Source organism: Boleophthalmus pectinirostris, unplaced genomic scaffold (genome assembly GCF_026225935.1).
Source record: "Boleophthalmus pectinirostris isolate CB_2022bp ecotype Guang Dong unplaced genomic scaffold, ASM2622593v1 HiC_scaffold_16, whole genome shotgun sequence".
Classification (NCBI taxonomy): domain Eukaryota; kingdom Metazoa; phylum Chordata; class Actinopteri; order Gobiiformes; family Gobiidae; genus Boleophthalmus; species Boleophthalmus pectinirostris.
The window spans coordinates 379,239-406,682 of NW_026571095.1; the positions used below are offsets into that span (position 1 = coordinate 379,239).

Consider the following 27,444-nt stretch of genomic DNA (forward strand, 5'->3'; position numbering starts at 1 on the left):
CGCCACAAACAAAGTCCAACTGACCCATCCAACTATTGCGTTTCCTTTAAAGTCCGGTGCAATATATTTTTGAAAATAGACCATTCTATGACAGTGTGTTTTATAATCCATAGCGTCTAATAGTGCAGAAAATACGGTATTTTCAGTACATATATTAGGCTACTTTCTGATCTATGTTGTGATGTAGTTTCCTCATCACAAATAGACCTGGAGTTGTGTTTTGTTTCAACACATAAACCCTGCAGATTTAGGCTGAGTTCTTCTCTCAAACAGAAAACACTGTTCCACCTTGTGATGTCATGCGGTAACACAGGAAGAGCTCTACTGTGTTTTTAAACTCCATACACCTTCAGTAGAATCATCTGGATGAAACCTTCAGACCTGGAATTCCCAATCTCTATTGAACTAAAGGTTCACTTGAAAACTACCACTTCATGACATCACAAAATGGAACAGATCATTTGGAGCTGTGGACATACTAATAATAAAGTGTTACTCAAACCCGTAACTTGGTCTGGTTTGGTCTCCATGGCGATAGAAAAGTTTAATACCCTACCAGACAAAGCAAAACATCTCCATGGAGAAAAAACTTTTGAGACACTCTCTACCAGAAAAGTTACACAATGCAGCTTTAAAGAGTAACTGTCAGGACGTAACATCTAAGTGAATGTATCTGAAGGACAAAACGATAAATAATGCACAGAATCTGGTATTTTCAAAGGACAGACACAAAAATGAGACAAACTAAATCAGATCTGAAGGAGCGGCGAGAAACACAAATGTTCAAATCCTTTTATATTGTCACATAAAGTTTTTGTCGCTTTAGACTCACGCACATTGGGAAGAGGAAGCAAAACTTTTACTCAAGTAAGAGTACTGTTATTTTCCTACAAATATTAAAGGTATGCAGCTAGAAAAGTAACATTTCTTTAAAAAAGGACTCCACCCACGTCTGGTTCTTTTTGATATCTAGACAAACTTCTGACAGTTTCTGAATAATGTACAAAGCCTACAGTAATGTTTTTGTCACATGTCTCTTCAGGGGGATTTCAAACTGACACATTTGAGCAGAGGCACAGCAGGAGGGCCCTTCTCTCTCTCTGTTCCTCAAAAACCCGGAGAACAATGTAGACACCAACCAGAAGAACTCACACACAGATCTACAATGTTCAACCAGGAGAACGCTGAGGAGCACGGGGAGTCTGGAAGGTGGTTAGCGTTACGTTGTCGGATCAGACTGTTCAAGCTTCAAGTAGACGTTTCAAATACAGCTGTTGAACTTGGTGGTACCTGGAGGATTTCAAGTTCCTATGACACTTTGGACTAGTCAGATCACAAAACACTATTAAGGTCATTACGTTTTTTTCCAGATTTGCATTTTTTTGGGTTTTAAATTTCAAATCCCTCTAGCAAATTCCATAAATGTTACCTAACAATCATGTACACTTGGCCTAATGTACACTGACATTATTATTAGATCATATACTGTATATATAAATGGATATAGCCGCAACGTTCTCAATAGGAAGTGAGTATTGGTGTGCTTCAGGCTCCATCAGCTCTGGCTTTACTGTATATTGAAAAAACAAAACTGTCTCTGTAACTACTGCAGTGAGTCTTGGCATTTTGGTCTTAAAATGTTAGAAACCCGCTCTACATGATCCTTCAAAACACACACGCACGATAGAACATGCAGTCGGGTGTATTGCATTATTTATATTCTACTATTTCTATTTCGTGTTTAAATGAATAATGGAAAAACGGATAACGGTCATTTCCCGTGACGTAAACTGCGATGCCGGACTGTTACACCGCATTTGGACTGAACCAGGAGCTTCATTTGACTGGAGCCAACTGCTACGGGTGACGTCACACTCACTTAGTCCACTCAGTTCAAAACTCAGACTAAAGTCCGATTTGAGTCACAGAGATTGTTAGCAAGGAATGTTGATGACATAAGCTGCAAAGCAACAACTTAGGCCCATCCACACTAGTACATATTCGAATCATTTTCATTGTGGATGCAGTGTTCGTTCACACTAATCCGACTGAAAACAGCTCCAGAGATCTGGTGCTACCAACTCCCACAAATTCATCTGAGTATAGATCTGATCCAGCGCCGTGTGGACGCCTGAAAACGCTGATACACTGATGTAGGTCTATGCGCCGCAAAGTAATTTACCACCAGAACCCTAAGAGGCTAGAATATATGTCCATTCATATATACAGTCTGTGTGTACGACCTGCAGACGTATAATCTCTGAAAAGTTTAAAATGAATCATCTCCAACATGACAGAAGCACAGAACAGACTCACCATCAGCAGAACATCCCTCTGTCACAGAAAGAACACTCATATTCCACTGAGTCGTGTCCTTTAGTCCGACAGAAGCTGAACCGCATCAGCGCACAATAGTGAGCTGTTTTCTGAGTTTATGCAAATGAGCCATGCAGTTTTAAGTTTCATTTCTGTAAAACGTAAACAAATATGCTCAAAGCAGTGTGGATAGGGAAGACTTGCGGATACAGAAGCGACGTGTCTCGACGCAGATCGTTTCTGATACTTTGATACGCGGATTCGTTTCAGTGTAAACGTTGTCAGAGTCAACCTTATGATTCCAAAACAAAAACATCTCTAAAACAAAACTTTTTACTCATCAAAATGAAAATATGAATGGACACAATAAGCAAAGCACAATAAATAAATAGATAAATAGACAAATAAAGGTACATTGTGCAATTAAATGCTTTTCTCCATGGAGACGGTATTGCTTTGTCTGGAAAATTCCATGGTATAGTATTAAATAAACCTTTCTATCATGATGGAGACCAAACCAGACCAAGTTACAGGTCACATCTGTGGAGAGGCGACCCCGCTCACAGTCAGAATGTCTGTTTTTCAAGGTATTTTTGAGCTATAAAACCACCTGTACTTGAATAAACGTAAGGTAGGAAAGCTGTTTAATGTCATACTATGGAGCATTCCAGGTAGAGTAATGACGTGAAACCATAGAAACGAGCAGGTGATGGACCCCGAACCAAAAAAGTTACACAGTGCATCTTTTAGGCAACATAATTTCTTCAACAAACAAAAAGGATCCTCTTCCATTAGCTAAAAAAGCTGCAAACCCCGTGTTTTTCCCTCTCAAAAACATCTCCAAAACACAACTTTTTACTCCGAGCAATTTTCTGAACAATTAGCTTCACGCGCACTAACTCTGGTCATAGCACATTAGCCTAGCCTCTTAACTCTCCGCATCTCCGCCGATATCTTCTCTATTTTTTTTTTTTTTATATTTTGTTTTCTCCTCGAGTGTTTTGGAGGAAACTTTTCAATTAGCCTGCATGCATTACTAAACAGTCTGCAAAAGTCACGCTACGCCCCGAGACATTTTTGGATTGCAATTATGCGCACATCACCGTGGCGACGTCTCCCCTCTCCGCGTAATCATTACCACGGCGACGAATGAGATCTGCGGCGAAATGAGAAACGAGCGAGATTCACGAGGCTCCAATATGATGTAAATGCGTTATATTTTCCCGAGAACAACAATAAACAAAGAGGGGAATTAGGGAGAGCATTTGTAAAGCTGTTTTAATGAAAGGTGGAGCAAAATATAACTACAGCTACGAGCGTAATTATAGATTCTGTGTTTTGTTTGTGAAAATCCTAGAAAATATCTGTGAGAGCTAAAGCGAATTGCCTGATATGAAGACTTTGAAGGTGCACTGTGTAACATTTCCGCTCGTCTCCATGGAGATGTAATTGCTTTGCCTTGAACGTTATGTTGTACAGTACTGAAATAAACTTGATTATCACAATGGAGACAAGTTACTAGTTGAATCTACGGAGAAGCGAGCATGCACAGAGAAACAAGTCATGTTTTTCAAGGTTTTTTGAGCTATAAGAAACACCTGTGAATTAATACATGCAAGGCAGCCAGTGTTGGTAGAAGTACACAGTTTTGTTACCAGTGTTGGTACTTTATAAAAGTAATGAATTACTGTAATGCGTTGCTTTTTGCTGTAATGCAGTAATGTGGCATTACAGGGGGAAAAATTTTACTATTTTACTCGGTACAAATGTCAGTAACGTGTGTCACAATGATTTTTTAACCTGGATTGAAGTGGTGGGTTTTTTGTTTTTCTTCATACAAATTTGCTAAAATCACCGCGATATCTGCAGCGGTGAAACGACATCGTTATGGTTTCGAGTGTAGGGACAGGCCTGGAGGTGCGCCCATGTAGGACCGACGCAGAACTCCGTGCTCCTTGGGGCGAATCACAGCTGACGCCCGATCGCACTTTGTGGACACCCTGCTCCACAGGCTCGGGGTTCTCTCAGGGGCGGTCCTAGATTCTAAGTTCTAGTCCAAGATTAGTCCTGGTGTGGTCCTGGTTTAGTCCTTGTTTAGAGCTGGTTTAGTCCTGCTTCAGTCCATATATGGTGCAAAAGTTCGTCATCACTGATGGTTATTTGACAATCAGTGCCAGTTATTTTGGTGAGACTAACTTAAAGAAATGCAATAGTCATGTGATGTCTTGTAATGTAATGACATTTTAAATACTTTAATATTGTAATGTAACAAATTACTTTGAAATGACAGTAACAAGTCATAAATAACACACTACAGTTCTGAAGTAACTTAAGTACTTAGAGAGGTAAATGTAAAAAAGTATCTACTATCTAACGACTTAAGTAAAGTACAGACACCTACAATACAATTTTTTGTGATGTAATTCAAAAATGTGTAGGGTTCAGTTAAACATTTTGTATTAAAGGTACCAAAAAGTTTGAAGTTTTGTGTACTAGTTATGCTTTGATCTACTGACCCACTGGCCTTCGTGGAGCCTGTTTGACCTCGCAGCGTTAGGATTTGCTCACACTTCGGGTTCTTGAGAACCTTTAGTGTATTCCGATTCCTGACCTAGTCACTGGAGAGAAATGAAATTGAGCGAAGGCACTAGGTGGTGCCAGCTGACCCACAGGTTGGTGGTGCAATTCCAGCATCCACAGATGAATGCTGTCGTTGTGTCCTTGGGCAAGACACTTAACCTACCTCGCTCCCATGTGTATGAGTGTGTTTATGAATGGATGAGTAGTTCCGTAAAAACGCTTCAAGCGCCTTGAAGTTGGAAAAGCGTTGTATAAAACTGTGGCCATTTTACAGAACAACATCAGTCTGGTATTGAGCCAAAACCAAATGTGATCATCCAATCAGATTTGTTTATTTCAGTGACACAAGTGAAACGAAGGAGCTCATTGGCCACACAACATTTTGAACGAAATCAAATCTCTCTCACTTCAGAGTCACAGAGTTCACCGATCATCCGCCAAGTTTTTCAGTCCTCTGGGATAGTTTTTCCTTTCGTTTTTCCTCATAAGCAGCCGTATACTTGTTTTGATGCAGACAAACCATGCTTGTCCCTGATTGGCTGATCCACCTGTCAGTCACGCCCATCTGAACTCAGCTGATTGAGCAGTGACCGGACTCCCATCTTTGTAAAGTATTGGACAAGTGTCTACTGTAGATCTCAGGCAATGTTCTTAGTTGAAATGGACAAAAAAAAAAAAGAGAAAAAAAAAAGAAGCTGTCACAATATTGAATGAGCCGTCCAATCCGCAAAGTGATTCAGCTCTCTCACACACACACACACACTCACACACACACTCACACACACACTCCGGTCTGAAATACAGCTCCAGAGGGATACATCCATGTGTCAGAGAGGGGACGTAGTGGGCTCTCTCTGAAGGACAAAAGGACGAGAGTGTCTGCTCCGTCACTCAGGCCGGTGCAGAATACAGAATACAGAACATGAGGCGTGTTATTACGCAGGTGCGGGCTCCAGTCTGTGTGTGGGCACGTGTTTACCACAGCGCGGGGACGACAATCTGCACACACTCACACTGTACTCCTCGGACTCTCGTGACGTAACCTTTTATTATTAGAAAAATGATTTAAAGATACAGTGTGGAACTTTGTGGAGGCGTCTTATCATCGCTCTCGGGCAAGTTACTTCAAAACTGTAATGTGATATTTATGACTTGTTACTGTCATTTCAGAGTCATTTGTTACATTACAGTATTACTGCGTTTAAACGGTAAGGCGTTACACGACTACTGCAGTACTTTAAGTTATTCTCACCAGAGTGCGAAGATGCTGAACTTTTGTGACCATATATGGACAAAACCAGGACTAAACTAGATCTAAACCAGGACTAAACCAGGACTAAACTAGGTCTAAACCAGGACTAAACCGAAACTGAACCGGAACTGAACTGAGGACTGAACCAGGACTAAACTAGGTCTAAACCAGGACTAAACCAGGACTGAACCAGGACTAAACCAGGACTGAACTAGGACTGAACCAAGGACTGAACCAGGACTAAACCAGGACTGAACCAGGACTGAACCAAGGACTGAACCAGGACTAAACTAGGTCTAACCCAGGACTAAACCCGAACTGAACCAGAACTGAACCAGGACTAAAACAGGACTAAAACAGGAATAAACCAGGACTAAGCCAGGACTAAACCAGGACTAAACCAGGACTAAGCAGGACTAAGCCAGGACTGAACCAGGGACTGAACCGAGGACTAAACCGAGGACTGAACCAGGACTAAAACAGGACTAAAAGAGGACTAAACCAGGACTAAGCCAGGACTAAGCCAGGACTGAACCAAGGACTGAACCGAGGACTAAACTGAGGACTGAACCAAGGACTAAACTAGGTCTAAACCAGGACTAAACCGGAACTGAACCAGAACTGAATCAGGACTAAACCAGGAGAACTGAACCAGGACTGAACCAGGACTAAAACAGGACTAAAACAGGAATAAACCAAGACTAAGCCAGGACTGAACCGAGGACTGAACCGAGGACTGAAACCAGAGCTGAACCAGGAGAACTGGACCAAGACTAAACCAGGACTAAACCAGGACTAAACCAGGACTAAACCAGGTCTAAACCAGGACTAAACCAGAGCTGAACAAGGAGGACTGAACTAGGACTAAACCAGGACTAACCCAGGTCTAAACCAGGACTAAACCAGAGCTGAACCCGAACTGAACCAGGACTATTCTTTACCCTTATAACACTTTTCTCCCAGCAGTGCTTATCACCTGCACAATTCCATGGAAATAACAAACGTCATATGCTTTTGTAAGCTTTTCAGTGCAATCAAAATATACACACACAAACCTTTTTTTTTTAAATTGTTTGGCTAAAGTTACATATTGTGGCTTTAAAGTTCAGATTAAAGTTTAAGGTTAAATTATTAGGTTCTTTTTTCAGACCAAGAGTTTGTTTTCCTTCCTCACAGTTCGGACTGCTCCCTGCGCTCTTCCTCTGAGTCACGTGGTGTCTGAGGAAGAGCGGAGGGAGCAGTCCAAACTGTCAGGTCTGAAAACAAACGCCTCGTCTGGAAAAAAAAAGGAACCTAATAACATAAATTGCGTTGTAGTCAAGACTGCACTAATCAAGACCAAGGCCAGTCTGAGACCAAAGAATCCTGAGATCGAGACAAGACCTCTGAGGGTTTAGACCGAGACAACACCAAGACATTTGAAGGTTGAGACTGAGACATGGCCAAGACCACAGCCCATCAAGACCAACTCAAGACCATCTTTGTCATTTTCAACATGTATTTGTATTGTAGTTATTTTGGCACATATATGTCAATGTGTTTATAAATCTATCTCCATTTTATCTGATTAATGTTAATGTTATTTTCCGGGCTATTAGTCGCTCTGGATTATAAGACGCACTGTCATTAAATGGTCGATTTTCAAACTTTTTTCACAAATAAACCGCACCGGACTTTAAATGAAACCCAACAGTGTGATGGGTGAGTGGTTTTGTTTGTTTGGTGCGTTCACGGTGACTCTGGGCTTTGTTCAGTTGTGGCGTGTAGGGAGGGTGCTGTCTGGGACCAACGGATTGTTGGCGTGTTCGCAGTGACTCAGTTGTTCAGTCGTGTCTAGAAGTGGCACATTGCACTCGCTTTTTCGGTTCATTCCTCCCTTCTGTTCCTTGTCGGGGTGGAGTGATGAGTGTGTCTGTGGGTGTGTTTCTCTGTGCGGTCGCTGTCTGCTCCGTGTGTGTTTGCGTGCGCTGCAGGTGGTGCGCGTTTGTACTTTAATGAAGTCGTGCTGGGACACCTGAGTGGATTCGTGTATAGGGCGCTCTGGATTGTGGGGTCGTTTTTTGATGGGGTTGGAGGCTTATAGCCGCCTAATAGCCCGGAAAATATGGTAAGCTTAAAATAAGACAAACTGTACTGCACTGAAACACTCTGTGTCTCCTTTTTTGGACCCTCACCCACAGTTTGAGAACCTCTTCTTTAAGAGAACTTCCACTGACACTTTACACAAAACTGAAGAAAGTTAAAAAAGTGGGTAGGATTTTCTGTCTGTGGGCTCCAGACGAGCGCACAGGCTGCAGTGAGAAGTCCTGCACCCTCCCGCACATCAGTACAAGTTTATTGCCGACAGCAGCGGTCATAATGAAATATGATCGTATTCATTGATTGTCAGACCTCGACTCCAAGACAAGACCAAGACTGTAAAAATAAGGTCTCAAGGCCTTGAATACTACAACACTATTATCAGAAGACCAGATGAGCCTCATTGGACTGTCACACTGTGCACTCATCAAACTCTCATGACGTAACCCTTTATTATTAAACCAATGATTTAAAGATACACTATGGAACTTTCTGGACGTGGTTCATAACCTGCTTGATTCCACGGAAATACAAAGTTAAAACCATACTTTGGCACATTCTTCATGGAGATAGAAATGTTTTATGCCAAACTGTGGAATGTTAAAGCAAAAGGAGCAACACTTCTATGGAAACAAGCAGGAGGAGTCAGGTCTGTGAAGATGCGAGCCTGCTCACCCTAAGGACATGTGCTTTTGTGCTTTTCACTACAAGCAAAATATCCAACACAATAATAAGCCTGAAGTTACATAGTGTGGCTTTAAAGTTGAGACAGGAGTTAAGGTTTTTGGGTTCACGTTAAGGTTTAAAAAGTTGTGACGACGCTGAAGGTTTGTGTCAGTCTCCAGGAAATGAACGGAATGTCCCCGAGAAGCACGGAAACCCAACGTGTGTGCGGGCGGGCGAGGGAGCGAGGGATGAGGGAGGGAGGGAGGGAGGGGTGGGCGGAGAGGTGCCATTGTCGCCACGGTGATTGGGTTTTGATTGACAGCTCTGAAGACGAGCCGTGTGCGATGTGATTGGATCCTGAGTCATGGACGCTTCTGGGCGCGCTCCGTCACCTCCCTGTCACACTGAGACAAAACACACCTCTTCATCTCTCTTTCTCTCTCTCTCTCCTCCCCTTTGCTTTCCTTCTGTCGTTCTTTATCTCTCTATCTGTGTGTGCCTCTTTCCCTCTCTCCTCCTCTCCCCTCTGTCCTATTCTTTCTCTTTGTCACTCGTCTTGCTACTTCCGTTTCTTTCCCTAATACTCGGCTCGCTCCCTCCCTCTTTCCCTACCCATCTCTTTCTCGTCCTCTTTTTCCTTCTCCTCTTCCTCCTTCTCTTCCTCCTCTTCCTTCTCCTCTACATCCTACTCCGCTTTCTCCTCTTCCTTCTCCTTCTCTACCTCCTCCTTTACCTCCTCCTTCTCTTCCTCCTCCTCTTCCTTCTTCTCCTTTTACTCCACGTCTTCCCACCTTCTCCACTCTCTTCCTCTTCATTCTCCTCCTTGACCTCCATCTCCTCTTCCTCCTCCTTCTTCTCTTCATTCTCCTCTACCTCCTCATCTTCCTTCTCCTCCTTCTCTTCCTCTTCGTTCTTCTCCTCTACATCCTACTCCGCTTTCTCCTCTACCTCCTCGTCCTCTTCCTTCTTCTCCTTTTACTCCACGTCTTCCCACCTCCTCCTCTTCTCCTCTTCCTCCTCTTACTTCTCTTCCTTCTTTCCTCCTCTTCCTTCTCCTCCTTCTCTTCCTCCTCTTCATCTCTCTTTACCCTGTATATCACCAAATCATCATCCCTCTTTCCCTCTCCATCACTCCTCCTCTCCTCTCTCGTACTTGTCAGTTTTCATCCTGTCTTCAGTTCAGGTAGAGGTTGGTTTTGAACACACGTCCTCTGACACTTCCTCTTTTATTCAAACAGTAACGTGTCCGGACGAGAATCGCACAAACTGAAACTCCAATCTGTCACCGATTTCTCCAACATTTTACACAACTTTAAAAATACAAATTCAAAAAACTTGATTGTCAATTCTTCATGCGAAACATATGGAGAATTGAGACTGTATTTCTTCCTCCCAAGCGTATAAATAAATAAAAATAAAGGAAAAGTGAGACACAATTTCCTGTTTCCTGGCAGCCTGGTGGTTACAGAGTGGAGAGAGTTCAGCATCCTAACAGCCTGGTGGATGAAGCTGGTAGTGAGTCTGGCGGTGCAAGAACGGAGGCTCCTGTATCTCCTCAAATGTTTTAGAACACCCTAGTTTTTCCAGTTATTTATTGAAATTCAAGTCGTGCAAGTTTCAATGAAGAGCTTGAAATGGTACAAAGGTAAAAACTGAACAGACAGAGGTTAAAAAAAAAGATAAAAGATCCAAAACACAAGTCCAAGCTCTGCCAAAACTACCTCAGGAAAAAAAGATGATAAAACTTGAAAACCTGGAGTGTCCAGCAGCACAGTGTCCAGAATTAAACCCCATGGAGCTGCTTTGGGATGAACTGGACAGAAGAGTGAAGCAACCTACAAGTGCCACACATTTATGAAAACTTCTGCGACAGACTTGGGAAGAACTTTCTGAAGAATATTTGATTTCTATTGTAAAAAGAACGAGTCACGAGTGTGTTCAGCTGTTAGATCTGCCAAATTGGACACTTTCATAAATCAAAAGTTTAGAATATGTTTTGGTCAAGAGTAAAATATAAGAAACTGGAAAAATCTGGTGTTCTAAAACTGAGTTGTGATGGTGCTGCTTCTTCAAAAACTTATAAATATATACAGAATTATTATTACAAGTTCATCAAGTTTCGAACAGCCAGTTCTGACCATTTAAAGTTGTCATTCTCTATCTGTTAATACTCACAAAGGAATGAGATGTTAATTGCTTTTACAATAGTTTTTAATAATTACTGTTCTAAAGCCACACTGTGTAACATTTGACAAAATAAAGCTATAGACATTTTTCTTGCATTTCCACAAACCTGAGTTTCAGACTTTCTGGTCTCTCAATGTTGTGGAAAACTCTTCTAAACTGATCCTGATGAGTAAAGAGGACGCTCTGAATGCAAAAGCAAAGTGAGAAAGAACTTTGGAGCACTGCAAACTGTTTCAAATGATCTAGTTCTGTTTTTCATGTTTTTAATCCAGTAAAAATCAAGAACAGCACCTTTAACTTTCTATTGAGTCATGCAGGAGACTTTCTACATCCAGAAAGTTACGCAGTGTTACTTTAGTGTTCCTTATAAGACAGTAACTCCTCAGGTTGGACATAAAGCCTGAGGCTCAGAGTTCTGAAGGATGTAGCGTGTCCATCCTCTTCAAAACAACTCCACAGTTTGGACACATCCTGCTGTTCTGCTCCTCTCCTCCTCACAACACACACTCATCCACCACTCTCTCTTTCCTCTCTCCTTTTTCTCTTCTGTCCCCTCTCTCCGGAAGTCGTCATCGCCTGTTTCCAAACGTCTTCTTGGTTTGTGACATAAGTGTGATTATACATAAGTCTATACATCTGAACCGCGGCCTTAGGAGCCTGTCCACATGACAACGGTTTTTGGTCAAAACAGTGAAGTTTGTATTTCGGGAGGGCGAAAACGTGTTTTTTGAGAATGGTTCCAGAGTGGAGAAATCTGAGAACGCCGACATTGCGTTGTCGTGTGGACAAGCAAACCGCAGCTTGACGTCATGATCCCGTCATCGCCAGGGTCCTCTGATGCAGTGAAGGCTGCAGCCCTCGAACGGGCCTCTGTGGACCACAAGACTACTGCCGAAATGGGACAGGTGTAGCCTACAGAGCCGCTCCCGTCGCCCAGCAACCGAGACACGCTGCTAGAGCCAATCCTAACAACACGCACCACAGATTACGCACACGGATCAATAACAAAAACTACACTTATACTGAAATGAACGGCGTATCACTGTATCAGAAACAATCTGCGTCCAGACACGTCGTTTCTGTATCCGCAACTCTTCCCTATCCACACAACTTTGTACACATTTGTTTACGTTTTACAGAAACAAAACTTAAAACTGCATGACTAATTTGCATAAACTTAAGCGCTCAAAAAACATCTTGTTATTGTGCGCTGATGCGGTTCAGCTTCTGTCGGACTAAAGGACACGACTCAGTGCATTATATGTGTTCTTTCTGTGACTTATGTTTAACTTTTGCAAAACAAAACAGCTATATTTCTGGGCTACATCTAAAATTGGCTAAATTACCTTAAAGTTTCAAAAAACGGTGATGATATTTGCATTATTAAATATTATTATCATTGTTAACAGTGCCGCATACAGGTGTGGCATATGTATTACATAGTTTTCACTCCATTGTTGTGTAACTGTGAATATTCACTGACCCGGCACGTGTGTGGACTCAAATTTTTTTCAACTTGCAATGACAAAATCCAGGAGCGTTGTCGTGTGGATGTAGTCTTAGGCTGCATTCAGACTGCAGCCTGAAGTGACCCATATTCGATTTTTTGGGCCCTATGTGACCTGTATCTGATCTTTTAATGACAGTCTGAACGACACAGATCCGATTTTTTCAAATGCGACCCAGGACACTTGGATATGTGCTCCTGAAACCGAGACACATCTGATCTTTTGACATGCGACTTCAGTGTGAACGGCCAAAGCGCATTCATCCACCTACACGTTATCAACAAACCACAAACGTCACTATTCTGCTCTGAAGTAGGCGAAAATTGTTAATGAACTCCGTGTCACTGAAGTGAAGCACATCACCACTCACCACTCTTGGCTACGTCTCCACATCCACACGTTCCTTTCAACGGACTGAACCACAAAACACCACGGCCAAAAACCTCGTCCTTCTCCTTCTCAGTCTCTCTAAAACAAGTAAGTTGTTCATGTTCTGGCTCCTGGTACGAGAGGAACTTTAAAATCTCCAGGTGCTCAATGCTGCGTCCATGTTTGGACAACTTCTGTAAACACAGAGACGCTCACTGTGGTTGACGTCATCGTGTCTCCAGTGTCACATGTGGGACACTTTTGGGCTGTTTAATGTTCACACTGGAGTCACATACAAGTCACATTTAATTGGAAATGTGAACGACCTCGCAAAAACATCGGATTTCACAAAAAAATCTGAATTGAGCGTTAAGCCCTGCAGTCTGAACGTAGCCTTAGACTTATAGCTCAAACACAAACAGAAAAGAAATGAGGTAGAGGCTGTTTAAAAGCGTACGAGCCCGGGCTACACAGAGTTTGAAAATGAATGGAGCTGCTGTGTGTGTGCAGGAGACAGTGTGATGTTGTGCCCCACAGACAGAAGCCTTCAATGCAAAACAAATCCGAGCGAGCAGGTGTGAGCTCTGGAAGTGTGACAGCTCCTCCAGCCAGGGCAAGAATACACGCCGAATTTTACTCTTTTTTTTTTCTTCTTCTTCTTTTCTTTTCTTTTTTTTTTAAAGAAAGTTACAGGACAGAAAGTGCTCAGAAACACGGCAGACTCCGCAAAGTTGAAAATGAGGAGGATTGTTACAGAAATTCTCGTACAAAGTTTTGGGGGGAAACCTTGAGAGTGCAGAGAAGGCGGCGGCTGGACCGGTTTTATACTTCCACTGCCAATTTACACTAACAACGCTGCGTTTTTAGATTACCAGGGATTTGAGGATGTGCTTTTGGCCCGACTTGTGGAACATTACTCCCAATTTCTGGACTGATTTCCTGCTGGTGCTTAAAGGTGCACTCTGTAACCTGCTCGTCTCCGTGGAGAGGCCATTACTTTCCCTAGAAATCTCCACAGTCGAACATTAAACTTGTATATCTCCATGGAAACAAGACAAGTTGAAGTGGATTTTTCAGGTTTTTCTAGCAATAACAATGAACTATAATTGAATAGTTTAATACCATATTGTGGAACATTTTTAGCACTGCAACCACATCTCCACGGAGACAAAAAGGTAGAGAACCAAAAGTGAAGTTTGCATGTTCCACAGTGTATTTTAATTTAATTTTTTTCCAATTACACAAAAAACAGTCATTATTACCATGAGAAGGCCCACCTCTCCACAGATCTGACCTGTAGGTTGACCTGGTCATGTGGTCAGCTTGTCTCCATGGAGAAAATGAAATGAAATGAAATATGGTAGAGTACAACAGCAACAAATAAAAAAAATTAAAAAAAATAATAAAAATACAACAAAATAAAATTAAAATTAAATTAAATAAATACAATTAAAATTTTAAAATAAATAAATACATTAAAATAAATAAATACATTTATTAATTAAAATAAAATAAAATAAAAAATTAAAATAAAAATAATAGTTGGGCTCTACCAGAAAAGTTACACAGTGCACCTTTAAACTGATTCTTGTAGTGATTTATTTATTTTTAAGTTTTTAGACTTGTTTAAGATTTTAATATTTTCAAATTCTGGGAGTTGGAAAGTGAAAAGCAAAATATTAAATCAAATCTGTTACAATACTGCGTCATTTCAGCTGTCTGTGTCTCGTACTGTCTTTCTAAATCAACATTTTTTCAGTTCTCTCTCTTTTCTCTTTCTATTCCATCTGTACTTCTCTCTTCATCTCTCTCACTCTGTCTCCATCTCTTTCTTTCATTCTTTCTCTCCATTTGTTCTGTAGCCCTCTGTTTCCCTCTCTCCACTCTCTTCCTCCCTTTCTCTCTGTTCCTTATCCCTCTCTCTTTCCCTGTTCTTTAGCCCTCTCTCTCTCCTCTCTCTCTCTCTCTCTCTCTCTCTCTCTTCTCTCTGTTCTTCAGCCCTCTCTCACCCTCTCTCTCTCTCCTCTCTCTCTCTTTTCTCTCTCTCTCTTTCTCTCTCTCTCTTTCCCTGCTGTTCTTTAGCCCTCTTGCTCTCTCTCTCTCTCTCTCTCTCTCTGTTCTTTTTCCCTCTCTCCTCTCTCTCTCTTCTCTCTCTCTTTCCCTGCTGTTCTTCAGCCCTCGCTCATCCTCTCTCTCTGTTCTTTAGCCTTCTCTCTCTTTCCTCTCTCTCTATCCCTCTCTCTCTGTTCTTCAACCCTCTCTTCTCTCTCTGTTCTTCAACCCTCTCTTCTCTCTCTGCTCTTCAACCCTCTCTTCTCTCTCTGCTCTTCAACCCTCTCTTCTCTCTCTGTTCTTCAACCCTCTCTTCTCTCTCTGTTCTTCAACCCTCTCTTCTCTCTCTGCTCTTCAACCCTCTCTTCTCTCTCTGCTCTTCAACCCTCTCTTCTCTCTCTGCTCTTCAACCTCTCTTCTCTCTCTGCTCTTCAACCCTCTCTTCTCTCTCTGTCTTTCAACCCTCTCTTCTCTCTCTGTTCTTCAACCCTCTCTCTCTCTCTCTCTTCTCTCAAACCCTCTCTTCTCTCTCTGTTCTTCACCCTCTCTTCTCTCTCTCTGTTCTTCAACCCTCTCTTCTCTCTCTGTTCTTCAACCCTCTCTCTCTCTCTCTCTCTCTCTCTCTCTCTCTCTCTCTCTCCTCCCTCTCCGTGCACACTCACACGTTCATCAGCTCCACTCGTCTGTCTGTCTGTCTTGCACACGCAGGACGCCGTGACAACGCACTCCTCCCGCCCGCCCCCTTTTCAGTTCCACCTGTCAATCAAAATAACCCACTTGTCTGGTTGTCGCGGCGATGGGAGCTATTTCAGTGACGCCTGTGTGTGTGTCCGTGTGTGTGTGTGTGTGTGTCCGTGTGTGTGTGTGTCCGTGTGTGTGTCGGCCAAAATGAGATTTCTTATTTGTATTTTTTGGGATGGAGAGAAAAGGTGCGAGGAGAGAGAAAGGAGAGTTATTGAAAAGGATAGACACAACGGTGGAAGAAGGGAGGAGGAGGAGGAGGAGGAGGAGGAGGGAGGGATTGGGTAGAAAGAGAGAGAATGGAGAGACAGGGGGAGGAAAAGTGGAGGAAAGAAGGGAGAGAGAAGAGATGGAGAGGGAGAGAATGTAAATGGTAAACGAAAAGGAAGAGGACAGGTGGAGGAGAGGAAGAGAGAATAGAGAGAGGAGGAGAGGTGGAGGAGGAGAGGAGAGGCCAGGGGGAGAGAAAGAGAGAGAGAGAGGGTGGAGAGAAGGAGGAGAGGAGGGAGACAGAGAGGAAAGGCGAAAGACAGAAAAGGGGTAAATGAGAAAAAGAGGGAGGACGAGAGAAAAGGGAAATAGATGAAGAGGTTGGAGAGGAGGAGAGAGGAGGAGTGTAAGGAGAAAGGGAGGAAAGAGGAACAGATAAAGGAGAAGTTGGAGAAGAGAAAACAAGGAGGAGTATAGGGAGGAAAGAGGAACAGATGAAGGAGAAGAGGAGAAAAGGAGGAGTGTAGGAGGAAAGGGGGACAGATGAAGAAGAGATTGGAGAGGAGGAGAAAAGGAGGAGTGTAGAGAGAAAGGGAGGAGATGTGGAGGAGAGGTGGAAGAGAGGTTGGAGAGGAGGAGAAAGGAGGAGTGTAGGAAGAAAGAGAGAAAAGAGGAGCAGATAAAGGAGAAGAGAGTGTAGGGAGAAAGGGAGGAGAAGAAGAGGAACTGATGAAGGAGAGCTTGGAGAGGAGAAAAAAGGAGGAGTGTAAGGAGAAAGGGAGGAGAGGTTGGAGACGAGGAGAGAGGAGGAGTGAAGGAAGAAAGGGTGGAAAGCGGAACCGATGAAGGAGAGGTTTGAGAGGAAGAGAAAGAAGGAGTGTAGGGAGCGAGTGAGTAAAGAGGAACAGATGAAGGAGAGGTTGGAGAGGAGGAGAGTTGGAGGACAAGTAGAGGAGAGGTTGGAGAGGAGGGGAGAGGGAGGAGAGCTGGAGGACAGGTGAAGGAGAGGAGGAGACAGGGAGGAGTGGTGGAGGAGAGGTGAAGGTAAGGATGGATAGGAGGAGAGAGGGAGGAGAGGATGGAGAGGTTGGAGAGGAGGAGAGCGGGAGGAGCGGTGGAGGAGAGGATGGAGAGGAGAAGAGAGGGAGGAGAGGGAGGAGAGGTTGGAGAGGAGGAGAGGTGAAGGAGAGGTTGAAGAGGAGGAGAGAGAGGAGAGGAGAGGTAGAGGAGAAGGTTGGAGAGGAGGAGAGGAAGGAGAGGTTGAAGAGGAGGAGAGAGGGAGGAGCGGTGGAGGAGAGGATGGAGAGAAGGAGAGAGGGAGGAGAGGTTGAAGAGGAGGAGAGAGGGGAGTAGAGGTAGAGGAAAGGTTGGAGAGGAGGAGAGGTGAAGGAGAGGAGGAGAGGAGGAGAGGTGGAGGACAGGTGAAGGAGAGGAGGAGAGGAGGAGAGAGGGAGGAGAAAGGAGGAGATTTGGAGGACAGGTGAAGGAGAGGATGGAGGGAGTAGAGTTGAGAGTTTGTAGACACAGATCGATGCGTGTCTGGTCTGCTGCAGGTTCATCTATAATGCAGAAAGGCCAGAGGAGCGAGGGATCAGAGGAGGAGAGAACGGAGAAGTTTGCAGCCTTTCGTCGACAAGTTTGGGCCGAGAACAGACGAAACACTCAGAATTACATCGCGGAACTGCGCTGGAAATCTGGAGAAACTTTTAAAGGCCCTATATTACACAAAATCCACTCTTGTGAGCTTTAAGATGAGTTATAAAATGTTTTAACGCCTCAAAAACAGACCTGGACTTCTGTTTTGTTTCATTGACAAATGCTCTGTTCCACCTTGTGATGTCATGAAGCGGCAGTTTTCAAATGAACAGCTGCGTTTTATCTTTTGTTCAGTTGAGAAATGATGATTCTAGTGAAAGTGTGTGCAGTTGAAAAACTCTTCCAGACCTAAAGGCAATTTTATAGTACATTTGTTCTCCCCTTGATATTTTTTCTTAATTTTGCGTTTAAAACTCCTTCTTTTACTGTGTTATACATCCTTTTTTTCATTTTCATAATAAGTAGTAAGTATTTACTTCCTCCCACTCCTTTTTTGGACATAAGGAAAATTCGGCGTAACATTTATTTTGCCTGTTATTATAAAATAGAAAAACTTACTTTTTGTGTTATATCTATGTATTTACTTTTTGTATTTATGTTCTATGTATTACTGTCCAAATAAACATTCATTCATTCATTCAACCTGTTATTTCACAATCTGCTGCTGTAGTTGTGCCTAGGGGTGTGCAAAAATATTGAAATATCGATATATCGTATCGTTTAATGTGATGATACAGTATCAATATGGTGGACTGCTGTATCGATATATCACCAAGTGTACTTTTTGGTATATTTTACTCAATTATTTTGTTACAGAGCTACAATTTTGTTGCTTGTTTCGAGGAAGGAAACTTTGTTTATGCAACACATTTGACATTTTCACTGTTTTGATGAATAAAATGTTTGTGTTTCATATGAACTTTGCACAAACATTGGTTTAACAAAGACTTTTAGTGTCACAGACATGATTTAGTCTTTATTTTTAGAGAACTGTATTGAATCGATTTGAAATATATCATATTGATTCAAAAGCTCACTGTATCAAGATATGTATGATATCGTGGCCCATGTATCGAGGTATGTATTGTATCGGCAACTTCATAATGATACCAAGCCCTAGTTGTGCCATATGGCTGTAATAAAATCTACAGGACCAGAAATACGAATGAAAATTAAAAATAAAATTAAAAAAATGGAAAAAATGGAAAATAAAATTCACATTCTTTCATATAAAACACACAACAAACATGTATAAACACCTTTTTGGACATGAAAAATGCTTAATTTCAGGCCTTAACTACAAAAGAGTAAAATATTAAGTCTGTAAGTAAACGAAAAATATCCTTATTGCCTCAAAAACAAAAAAAAAAAAAAAAGTGCAATGGCCTCATGAGTTTCCTGGTGTCAGTCATGGAAACAGCTGGTGTCAGGTCCAGGACACAGAGCCACATCACTTCCTGTATTTCCATGAGGTTTATTACATTTGGATTTGGACATTTGGACTGAAATAAACCTCAAACAAAAATAACAAAGGACGCACAATTACACAGACTAAGATGCGTAATTTTCCGTTTATTTGAGAAATAACTGCACTTAGAGCGACTTTTTCAGTTGTTACAAACACAGACGCTCAGAGCAGTCGACCATTTTGACTCACTACACTCTTTGGCAAAGTTTGGCCCAATCAAAATGGACGAAGCGAATGAGTTTGGCGGAAAACAAAGTTCCTATTGGACACTCGTTTTCCCATCGTCATTATTATGCAGCGTGTGGTGTAAGATAATGATGGAGTTGTGCTCAGAAAGCCGCAACTGTCAGCTTTTCATGGTAAAAAAAGTAATTTTCTATTTTTTATCGTAAGAAAGTTTCGCACAGTTATATAACCAGTGTTGGGGAGTAACAGATTACATGTACCAGAGTTACGTAATCAGAGTACAAATTATGAGTAACTGTATTCAGTTACAGTTACTGTTTAAGTGAGTGGTAATTAGATTACAGTTACTTGGTTGAAATAAATGGATTACACAGTGGTATTTTCCAGGTCTAAAACCAGGTCTACAACCAGGTCTAATCTAGGACTAAACCAGGACTAAAACCAGATCCAAACCAGATCTAAACCAGGTCTAAACAAGGCCTAAACCAGGTCTAAAGCCAGATCTAAACCAGGACTAAATCAGGATTAAAACCAGGTTTAAACTATGTCTCAAACAGGATTTAACAGGACTAAATCCTGCTGTGTGGATGTGTCTCCTCTTCTTCTATCAATAATATTTTTAATTTGGTTAAGTAAAGTCTGGGCTTTTTTAATTGTCTTTTAGTGGACAAAACATCTTATGGTACGATATCCTCGTCTTTGCTGCTCTACAGCAAACCAAGTCATCCAAAGTATTCAGATTACGTTACTCACCTTAAGTAACTTAATGGATTCCGTTACAAACTACATTTTGGGGGATGTAATCTGTAATCTGTAGGGGATTACATTTTAAAAGTCACCTTCCCAACACTGTATATATCACACATTCCAAGGTACAGTGGAGCACTTCCTGTATTACCACATCACATCACAAGGTATTTTCTGTTTGTGAGAAGAACTATGAGAGAAGAATACGCAGGGTTTTTGTATTAAACATGTGTGAAATGAAACAAAACACAAGTCCAGGTCTGTTTGTGACGAGGAAACGACACTAGAACAAAGCAAAACAGCCAAATATGGGACCTTTAAAAACAGAAAAACATTTGAGAATTCATTTACGAAACTCCATCTATTCACTTAAGTGTAAACCCCGCCCACTAAATCTATTTACCTAAACACTGTCAGTCCAAAACCTGCTCCAAACACTGTACTTCCACTGTGTCCTTCATCATCTCTGCCTGTTTATGAATGTGATATGTGGAGATTAGAGATTCCATAGTCACAAATGGAAGCCACGTCTCCATCAGCTTGCCCCAATGGCATCTGTGACTAAGCCTACATGCAGGGCTTTACCGTGGTGTATCATAACTTGACCATAACTCGGGTGTTAGTGTTAAAAAGAGGATGTTTGGCTGACATTTACACTGGTGAGAGTAGAATGGTGTAATCCTGTCTTGTATTGGACCACACAAACGTCATCTATAATTCAGAAAGGCCAAAGACACTGGCTCGGAGAGGGAGGAGGGATGCTTTATTTAATACTTTGCAGTGGCATTTCACATTTTAGAACTTGACGGTGAGTCCAGCTTCATAACAAGACTGAGATCTGTTTACGTTTTCACCCCCATTGCTACACACCCACTGCTCTCTACTTATTCTTCATCTGTGATATACGTCAGCATCATGCAAAATCAACTTTTCAGAGCTTTCTACATTTTAAGAGTGATGTGTGGGCCTTATATTTGTCGCTGAAGTGTTTTTAGATTGATTTTTTTTTCAAACAAATTGCAGCGTATTTCTGTCACCCTCCCACGTGACAACGAACTAAAGCTGCTACAACAATGACACGGCAGGTACACCTATGACGCGTCTGACGTAGAACAAGGCGCTTCGCTAAACCTGCACACGTACAATCTGCGCTCGTATGACCTGCACACATATGATCTCTCAAAAGCTAAAACATGAACTATCTCCAACACAATATACGCACAGAACAGACTTAACCATCATTAGCAAATCCTCTGTCACAGAGAGAACACACACAAAATCCACTGAGTCCTGTCCTTTAGTCCGAAAGAAGCTGAACCGCATCATTTTATCACCACTAAGGCTGCGTTCAGACTGCAGCCTGAAGTGACCCAAATCTGATTTTTTGGCCCCTATGTTCCTGTATCTGATCTTTTAATGACACAGATCCGATTTTTTCAAGTGTGACCCAGGACACTTGGATATGTGCTCCTGAAACCGATACATATCTGATCTTTTGACATGTGACTTCAGTGTGAACGGCCAAAGTGCATTCATCCACCTACACGTTATCAACAAGCCACAAACGTCACTATTCTGCGCTGAAGTAGGCGAAAATTGTTAATGAACTCCGTGTCACTGAAGTGAAGCACATCACCACTCACCACTCTTGGCTCCGTCTCCACATCCACACGTTCCTTTTAAACAGACATTGCGTCGCTGCCGCTGCCCAACAAAACACCACGACCAAAAACCTCGTCCTTCTCCTTCTCAATCTCCTCCTTAAAACAAGTAAGTTGTTCATGTTCTGGCTCCGGTACGAGAGGAACTTTAAAATCCCCAGGTGTTCAATGTTCGCTTCCAAACACAGAGCACATGCGGGACACTTTCGGGCCGTTTAATGTTCACACTGGAGTCACATACAAGTCGCATTTAATTGGAAATGTGAACGACCTCGCAAAAACATCGGATTTCACAAAAAAATCGGAATTGAGCGTTAATCCCTGCAGTCTGAACGTAGCCTTACAGTTTATGCAAATTAGCAATGCGGTCTTAAGTTTTGGTTCTGTAAAATGTAAACAAATGTGATCAAAGCTGAAATATATGATCAAATGGGCTGATGAGGTTATTGTTTATATGTTGTAAAGTTGAGTTTATTTATGCAGAGTTTGGAAACGTTGGGTTTGATCTGCAGTGGATTGTGGGAAACCTCACAGCTCCTTACTGCTGGATAATAACATGGATCTATTAAAATAAGGAACATCCTGAGCTTCTTCTGCTAAAGGAGCTCATGGATTCTGATTTCTGGTTTGGATAACAGAGTTAATGCAAAGATGAGCTTGTGTTGAGTTGTTTTATTTATGAATGAAAAGAAGGAAATATGTATTATTTCTTTTATTTTACAGTTAAATTATTATTTATGTAATTAGGGTTTTTTGTAATCTTAAATGTTCCTTTTTGAACTGCTGACCTTTAGGGAGTTTTAGGGAGTTATTTTTTCTTGTACATATATCGAGATATATATCGTATATTGAGATATAGCAAAATATATCGAGATATATTTTTTGATCCATATTGCCCAGCCCTAGTTGTTTGTATATTTCCTGGTTTATTCATTTAAATTAAAGTTAATTTTTGTGCTTGTGCATTTGTAAGATTGTGTCAAAAAACCGGGATACTCCATTTGATCATGTACACAGGGATAAGAGTGTCCCGGTTTCTCAGTGCGCATGTATACACCGTATCCCGAATACTGCAATAACCGGGATATGACTAATAACCGGGATACTGATGTGCATGTATATGCACTCACTGTTGCAATGGAACGCATTTACAACGGATGTCGGATGTTTTCTTTGCCTGTGCCATGTCTTGTGCTGCTGGTCTTGCACCTGCTTTGTCTGCCTCTAATCATCTCCAGTCTCTACTATTGGCTTGGTGTGTTTTACTTAAAGGCCACGCCCATGCCCGTTTTTTTTTTTTTTAACTAAGCCCTGATGAAGACCAGGTAGGTTGAAACATGTTGGCTTTGACCATCTAAATAAAAGCCTTTTAACTATATTTTCTCCTTGTGCGTTTTTTTACAGATTTGGAATGCCTGGATTCTGTTGTGTTTAAAATATAATTTCATTAACTGACATTCAAAGTAAAAATAATTCAAATGTTCAAATGTTTTATCAGAGTTAAAAAATTCAAAGTGTCATTTAAAATTCAATATCTGTTGAAACAAATTATCTTCTCAATACCAATTACAATCCCACAATGAAGATAAAAATGCATTCAATTGTAATAATTGTACTTTACCTTTACTGTTACCACGAGGTCTCATACTTGCTCTGACAAAGATCAAATGCAAACTAAACTTGACCAGGAGAGCTCCAATTTGTCCTGATAATGTCTCTTTTTTAGTATTAATTTTTGCTCTATCGATTACCATCAATACTTTTTCTTCACTTTTACTCTTGACAGCCCTGGCGAGAACTATAATAAGCATCACCAGTCATACCCGGGCCTTCAGTTTCACTAAAGTCTGAGTTGAAAGTGCGCTGGATTATGAGAGATCTGGAGACGGGCTCACGACACCGCAGATCAGGCTTTCACTTTTTGAATTCCAAAACATCAAAGCTCAGATATGAGTCAGATGCTGTGAGCCGCAGAGGGGTCCGTGCGGGCTCGGAACACTACGCAGGCTCCAAATAAAGGTGCAGGTCTCAAACGGACGGTAATAAAGCAGCACTCCCCCAGCCTGACGGAGGGAGGGAGTGAGGAGGTAAAGGCAGAGAGGCTATAGGTGCACATGGACATTTAGGATTTGAATCTATCTACAAGTACATGTTTTTCTTTTGTATTATCTTGTCTTTTAATATGCATTGTCCCTTTAATACATTTTTCAATCTATGCTATAATGTTTAACACACAAACTCGACATATTTAGGTTGAGTTCTTCTCTCAAACAGAAAACATTGTTCCACCTGTGATGTTACTGTATGCAGTGATACAAGAAGTGTGTATTTGTATACTCCATACACCTTCACTAGAATTATTTGGATAACGGTGCGTTCGATTATCTATAGTGTCCCACTCGGATCTCGAATATGACGTCATGTTCACATTTCAACCATTTTATTATGTTCCGTGTGTCCGAGAAAAACACTGACGGTGACCGAAAAGCTGTTATTGTTGTTGTTTATTTTCTGTTAACGACTCTTGGGATGTTTACACCATTTAAAAGAAGTTTGTGATCAATAATTGGCCTCACCGCAACATCGACCACCGCAACACCGACCATCACAACATCGACTACTATAACACCGATGACCATAAGACAACACCGACCGCCGCAACACCGAACACCACAACATCGACTACTATAACACCGATGACCATAAGACAACACCGACCGCCGCAACACCGAACACCACAACATCGACTACTATAACACCGATGACCATAAGACAACACCGACCGCCGCAACACCGACCATCACAACATCGACTACTATAACACCGATGACCATAAGACAACACCGACCGCCGCAACACCGAACACCGCAACATCGACTACTATAACATCGATGACCATAAGACAACACCGACCGCCGCAACACTGACCATCACAACATCGACTACTATAACACCGATGACCATAAGACAACACCGACCATCACAACATCGACTACTATAACACCGATGACCATAAGACAACACCGACCGCCACACCGACCACCACAACATCGACTACTATAACACCGATGACCATAAGACAACACCGACCATCACAACATCGACTACTATAACACCGATGACCATAAGACAACACCGACCGCCGCAACACCGAACACCACAACATCGACTACTATAACACCGATGACCATAAGACAACACCGACCGCCGCAACACCGAACACCACAACATCGACTACTATAACACCGATGACCATAAGACAACACCGACCATCACAACATCGACTACTATAACCCGATGACCATAAGACAACACCGACCGCCGCAACACCGAACACCACACACTGACCACCACAACACTGACCACCGCAACACTGACCACCGCAACACTGACTACTATAACCCCGATGACCATAAGACAACATCAACTGCCACAACACTGACCATCGCGACACCGACCAACACAACATCGACTACTATAACACCGATGACAATAAGACAACACCGACTGCCGCAACACCGACCAGTTCAACACTGGTCAGCTCAACACCGACCATCGCGACACCGACCATCACAACATCGATCACCAGAACACCAACCACCAGAACACTGACTACTATAACACCGATGATCATAAGAAAACACCGACCACCATAACCATAACCAATACAGACGCAGTAAGGTATTGCAGTAATACAGACGCAGTAAGGTATTGCAGTAATACAGACGCAGTAAGGTATTGCAGTACAGACGCAGTAAGGTATTGCAGTAACACAGACGCAGTAATGCAGACACAGTAAGGTATTGCAGTAACACAGACGCAGTAAGGTATTGCAGTAACACAGACGCAGTAATACAGACGCAGTAAGGTATTGCAGTAATACAGACGCAGTAAGGCATTGCAGTAATACAGACGCAGTAAGGTATTGCAGTAACACAGACGCAGTAATACAGACGCAGTAAGGTATTGCAGTAATACAGGCGCAGTAAGGTATTGCAGTAACACAGACGCAGTAAGGTATTGCAGTAACACAGCAGTAAGGTATTGCAGTAATACAGGCGCAGTAAGGTATTGCAGTAACACAGGCGCAGTAAGGTATTGCAGTAACACAGACGCAGTAAGGTATTGCAGTAATACAGGCGCAGTAAGGTATTGCAGTAACACAGACGCAGTAAGGTATTGCAGTAATACAGACGCAGTAAGGTATTGCAGTAACACAGGCGCAGTAAGGTATTGCAGTAATACAGGACGCAGTAAGGTATTGCAGTAACACAGACGCAGTAAGCAGCACAGTAAGGTATTGCAGTAACACAGTAAGCGCAGTAAGGTATTGCAGTAATACAGACGCAGTAAGGTATTGCAGTAACACAGGCGCAGTAAGGTATTGCAGTAATACAGACGCAGTAAGGTATTGCAGTAACACAGACGCAGTAAGGTATTGCAGTAATACAGACGCAGTAAGGTATTGCAGTAACACAGACGCAGTAAGGTATTGCAGTAATACAGACGCAGTAAGGTATTGCAGTAACACAGGCGCAGTAAGGTATTGCAGTAATACAGACGCAGTAAGGTATTGCAGTAACACAGTAAGCAGTACAGACGCAGTATTGCAGTAACACAGACGCAGTAAGGTATTGCAGTAATACGAGTGACTGAAATTGCCATTTAAACCAAAGCTCCAAACACAATGAAAGCAGTTCATACTTAAAAGTGACACTGAGCTCAGCCATATTGGGTTCTATCTCAGAATCCTTGCTCAGTCTCCTCTGAGTTCTTCTGAGTTTCAAGTTCTGCCATCCGAGGAAAAGGGGCGTGTCACTGCATGTCGTGAGACAACGTCCTCAGACCTCTGGTTCTGATGCACCATCATTTCAGTCCTACAATTGGCAGTCTCTGCTTAACTAAAGGTAAAAGGAGCTGTTCACTTAGAAAACTACCTCTTCATGACATCACATTTTTGCATTTTTGAGCTTTGGAGATATAAACAGACAAAAAAAAGTCCAGGTCTGTTTTTGAGGAGGGAACAACATTATCCCTTTAAAAACACAATTAATTTCCCGGTGCTAGATAGTACGCCACTGATTCTTACTCTGGGTTTTATAAGTAGTATTATAGATCAATAATAAATAAATAATAGACAGATAGACAGATAGATAGATAGATAGATAGATAGATAGATAGAGATAGATAAACAGATTCTTACTCTGGGTTTTATAAGCAGTATTATAGATCAATAACAGACAGATAGACAGATAAATAGATAAACAGATTCTTACTCTGGGTTTGATAAGTTGTATTATAGATCAATAACAGACAGATAGACAGATAAATAGATAAACAGATTCTTACTCTGGGTTGCCGCTGCCTTCACACTTCAGTTGGAATCTCTCTCCCTCTTTGGGCAGGTCGCTCTGTGGAAGGATCTTTACATCCGGAGAGTCTGAAAAACACAAATATTAAAGAATGAGACGTTTTATTTGACACGACATAACACAGGGCCCATCCTTATGACACATTCAATGAGGCGAGATCTGTTAGTGCCACCTGCCTCCTCTAGGGGTCACTGTACATCCACCTCCACCACATCAGGCAGAGCAGATCTCCTGTCATAACAAGCTGGTTTAGTCCTGGTTTGATCCCAGTCTAGTCCTGAGGTAGACCTGGTTTGATACTGATCTAGTCCTATTTTGATGGATTACAGGGTCCATATTAAACTGTTTTCTATTTGAATCATGTCTGTTAAAAGGGCACTACATAACCTTTCTGACAGAGTCTCAGCCATCAGCTTGTCTCGTGTAGCTATTTTTTCTTTGCCTGCAATGATCC

At 42.0% G+C, this 27,444-nt stretch overlaps 1 protein-coding gene across 1 annotated transcript in view; it reads right to left on the bottom strand.

Moving 5' to 3' along the window:
* Positions 1-27,444, bottom strand: part of cadm3 (cell adhesion molecule 3) — a 299,737-nt gene that overhangs the window by 38,861 nt on the left and 233,432 nt on the right. The window contains exon 7 of the mRNA XM_020941238.2: positions 26,968-27,058. Coding sequence (XP_020796897.2) covers positions 26,968-27,058 — 91 coding nt within the window. The remainder of the gene's footprint in view (positions 1-26,967; positions 27,059-27,444) is intronic.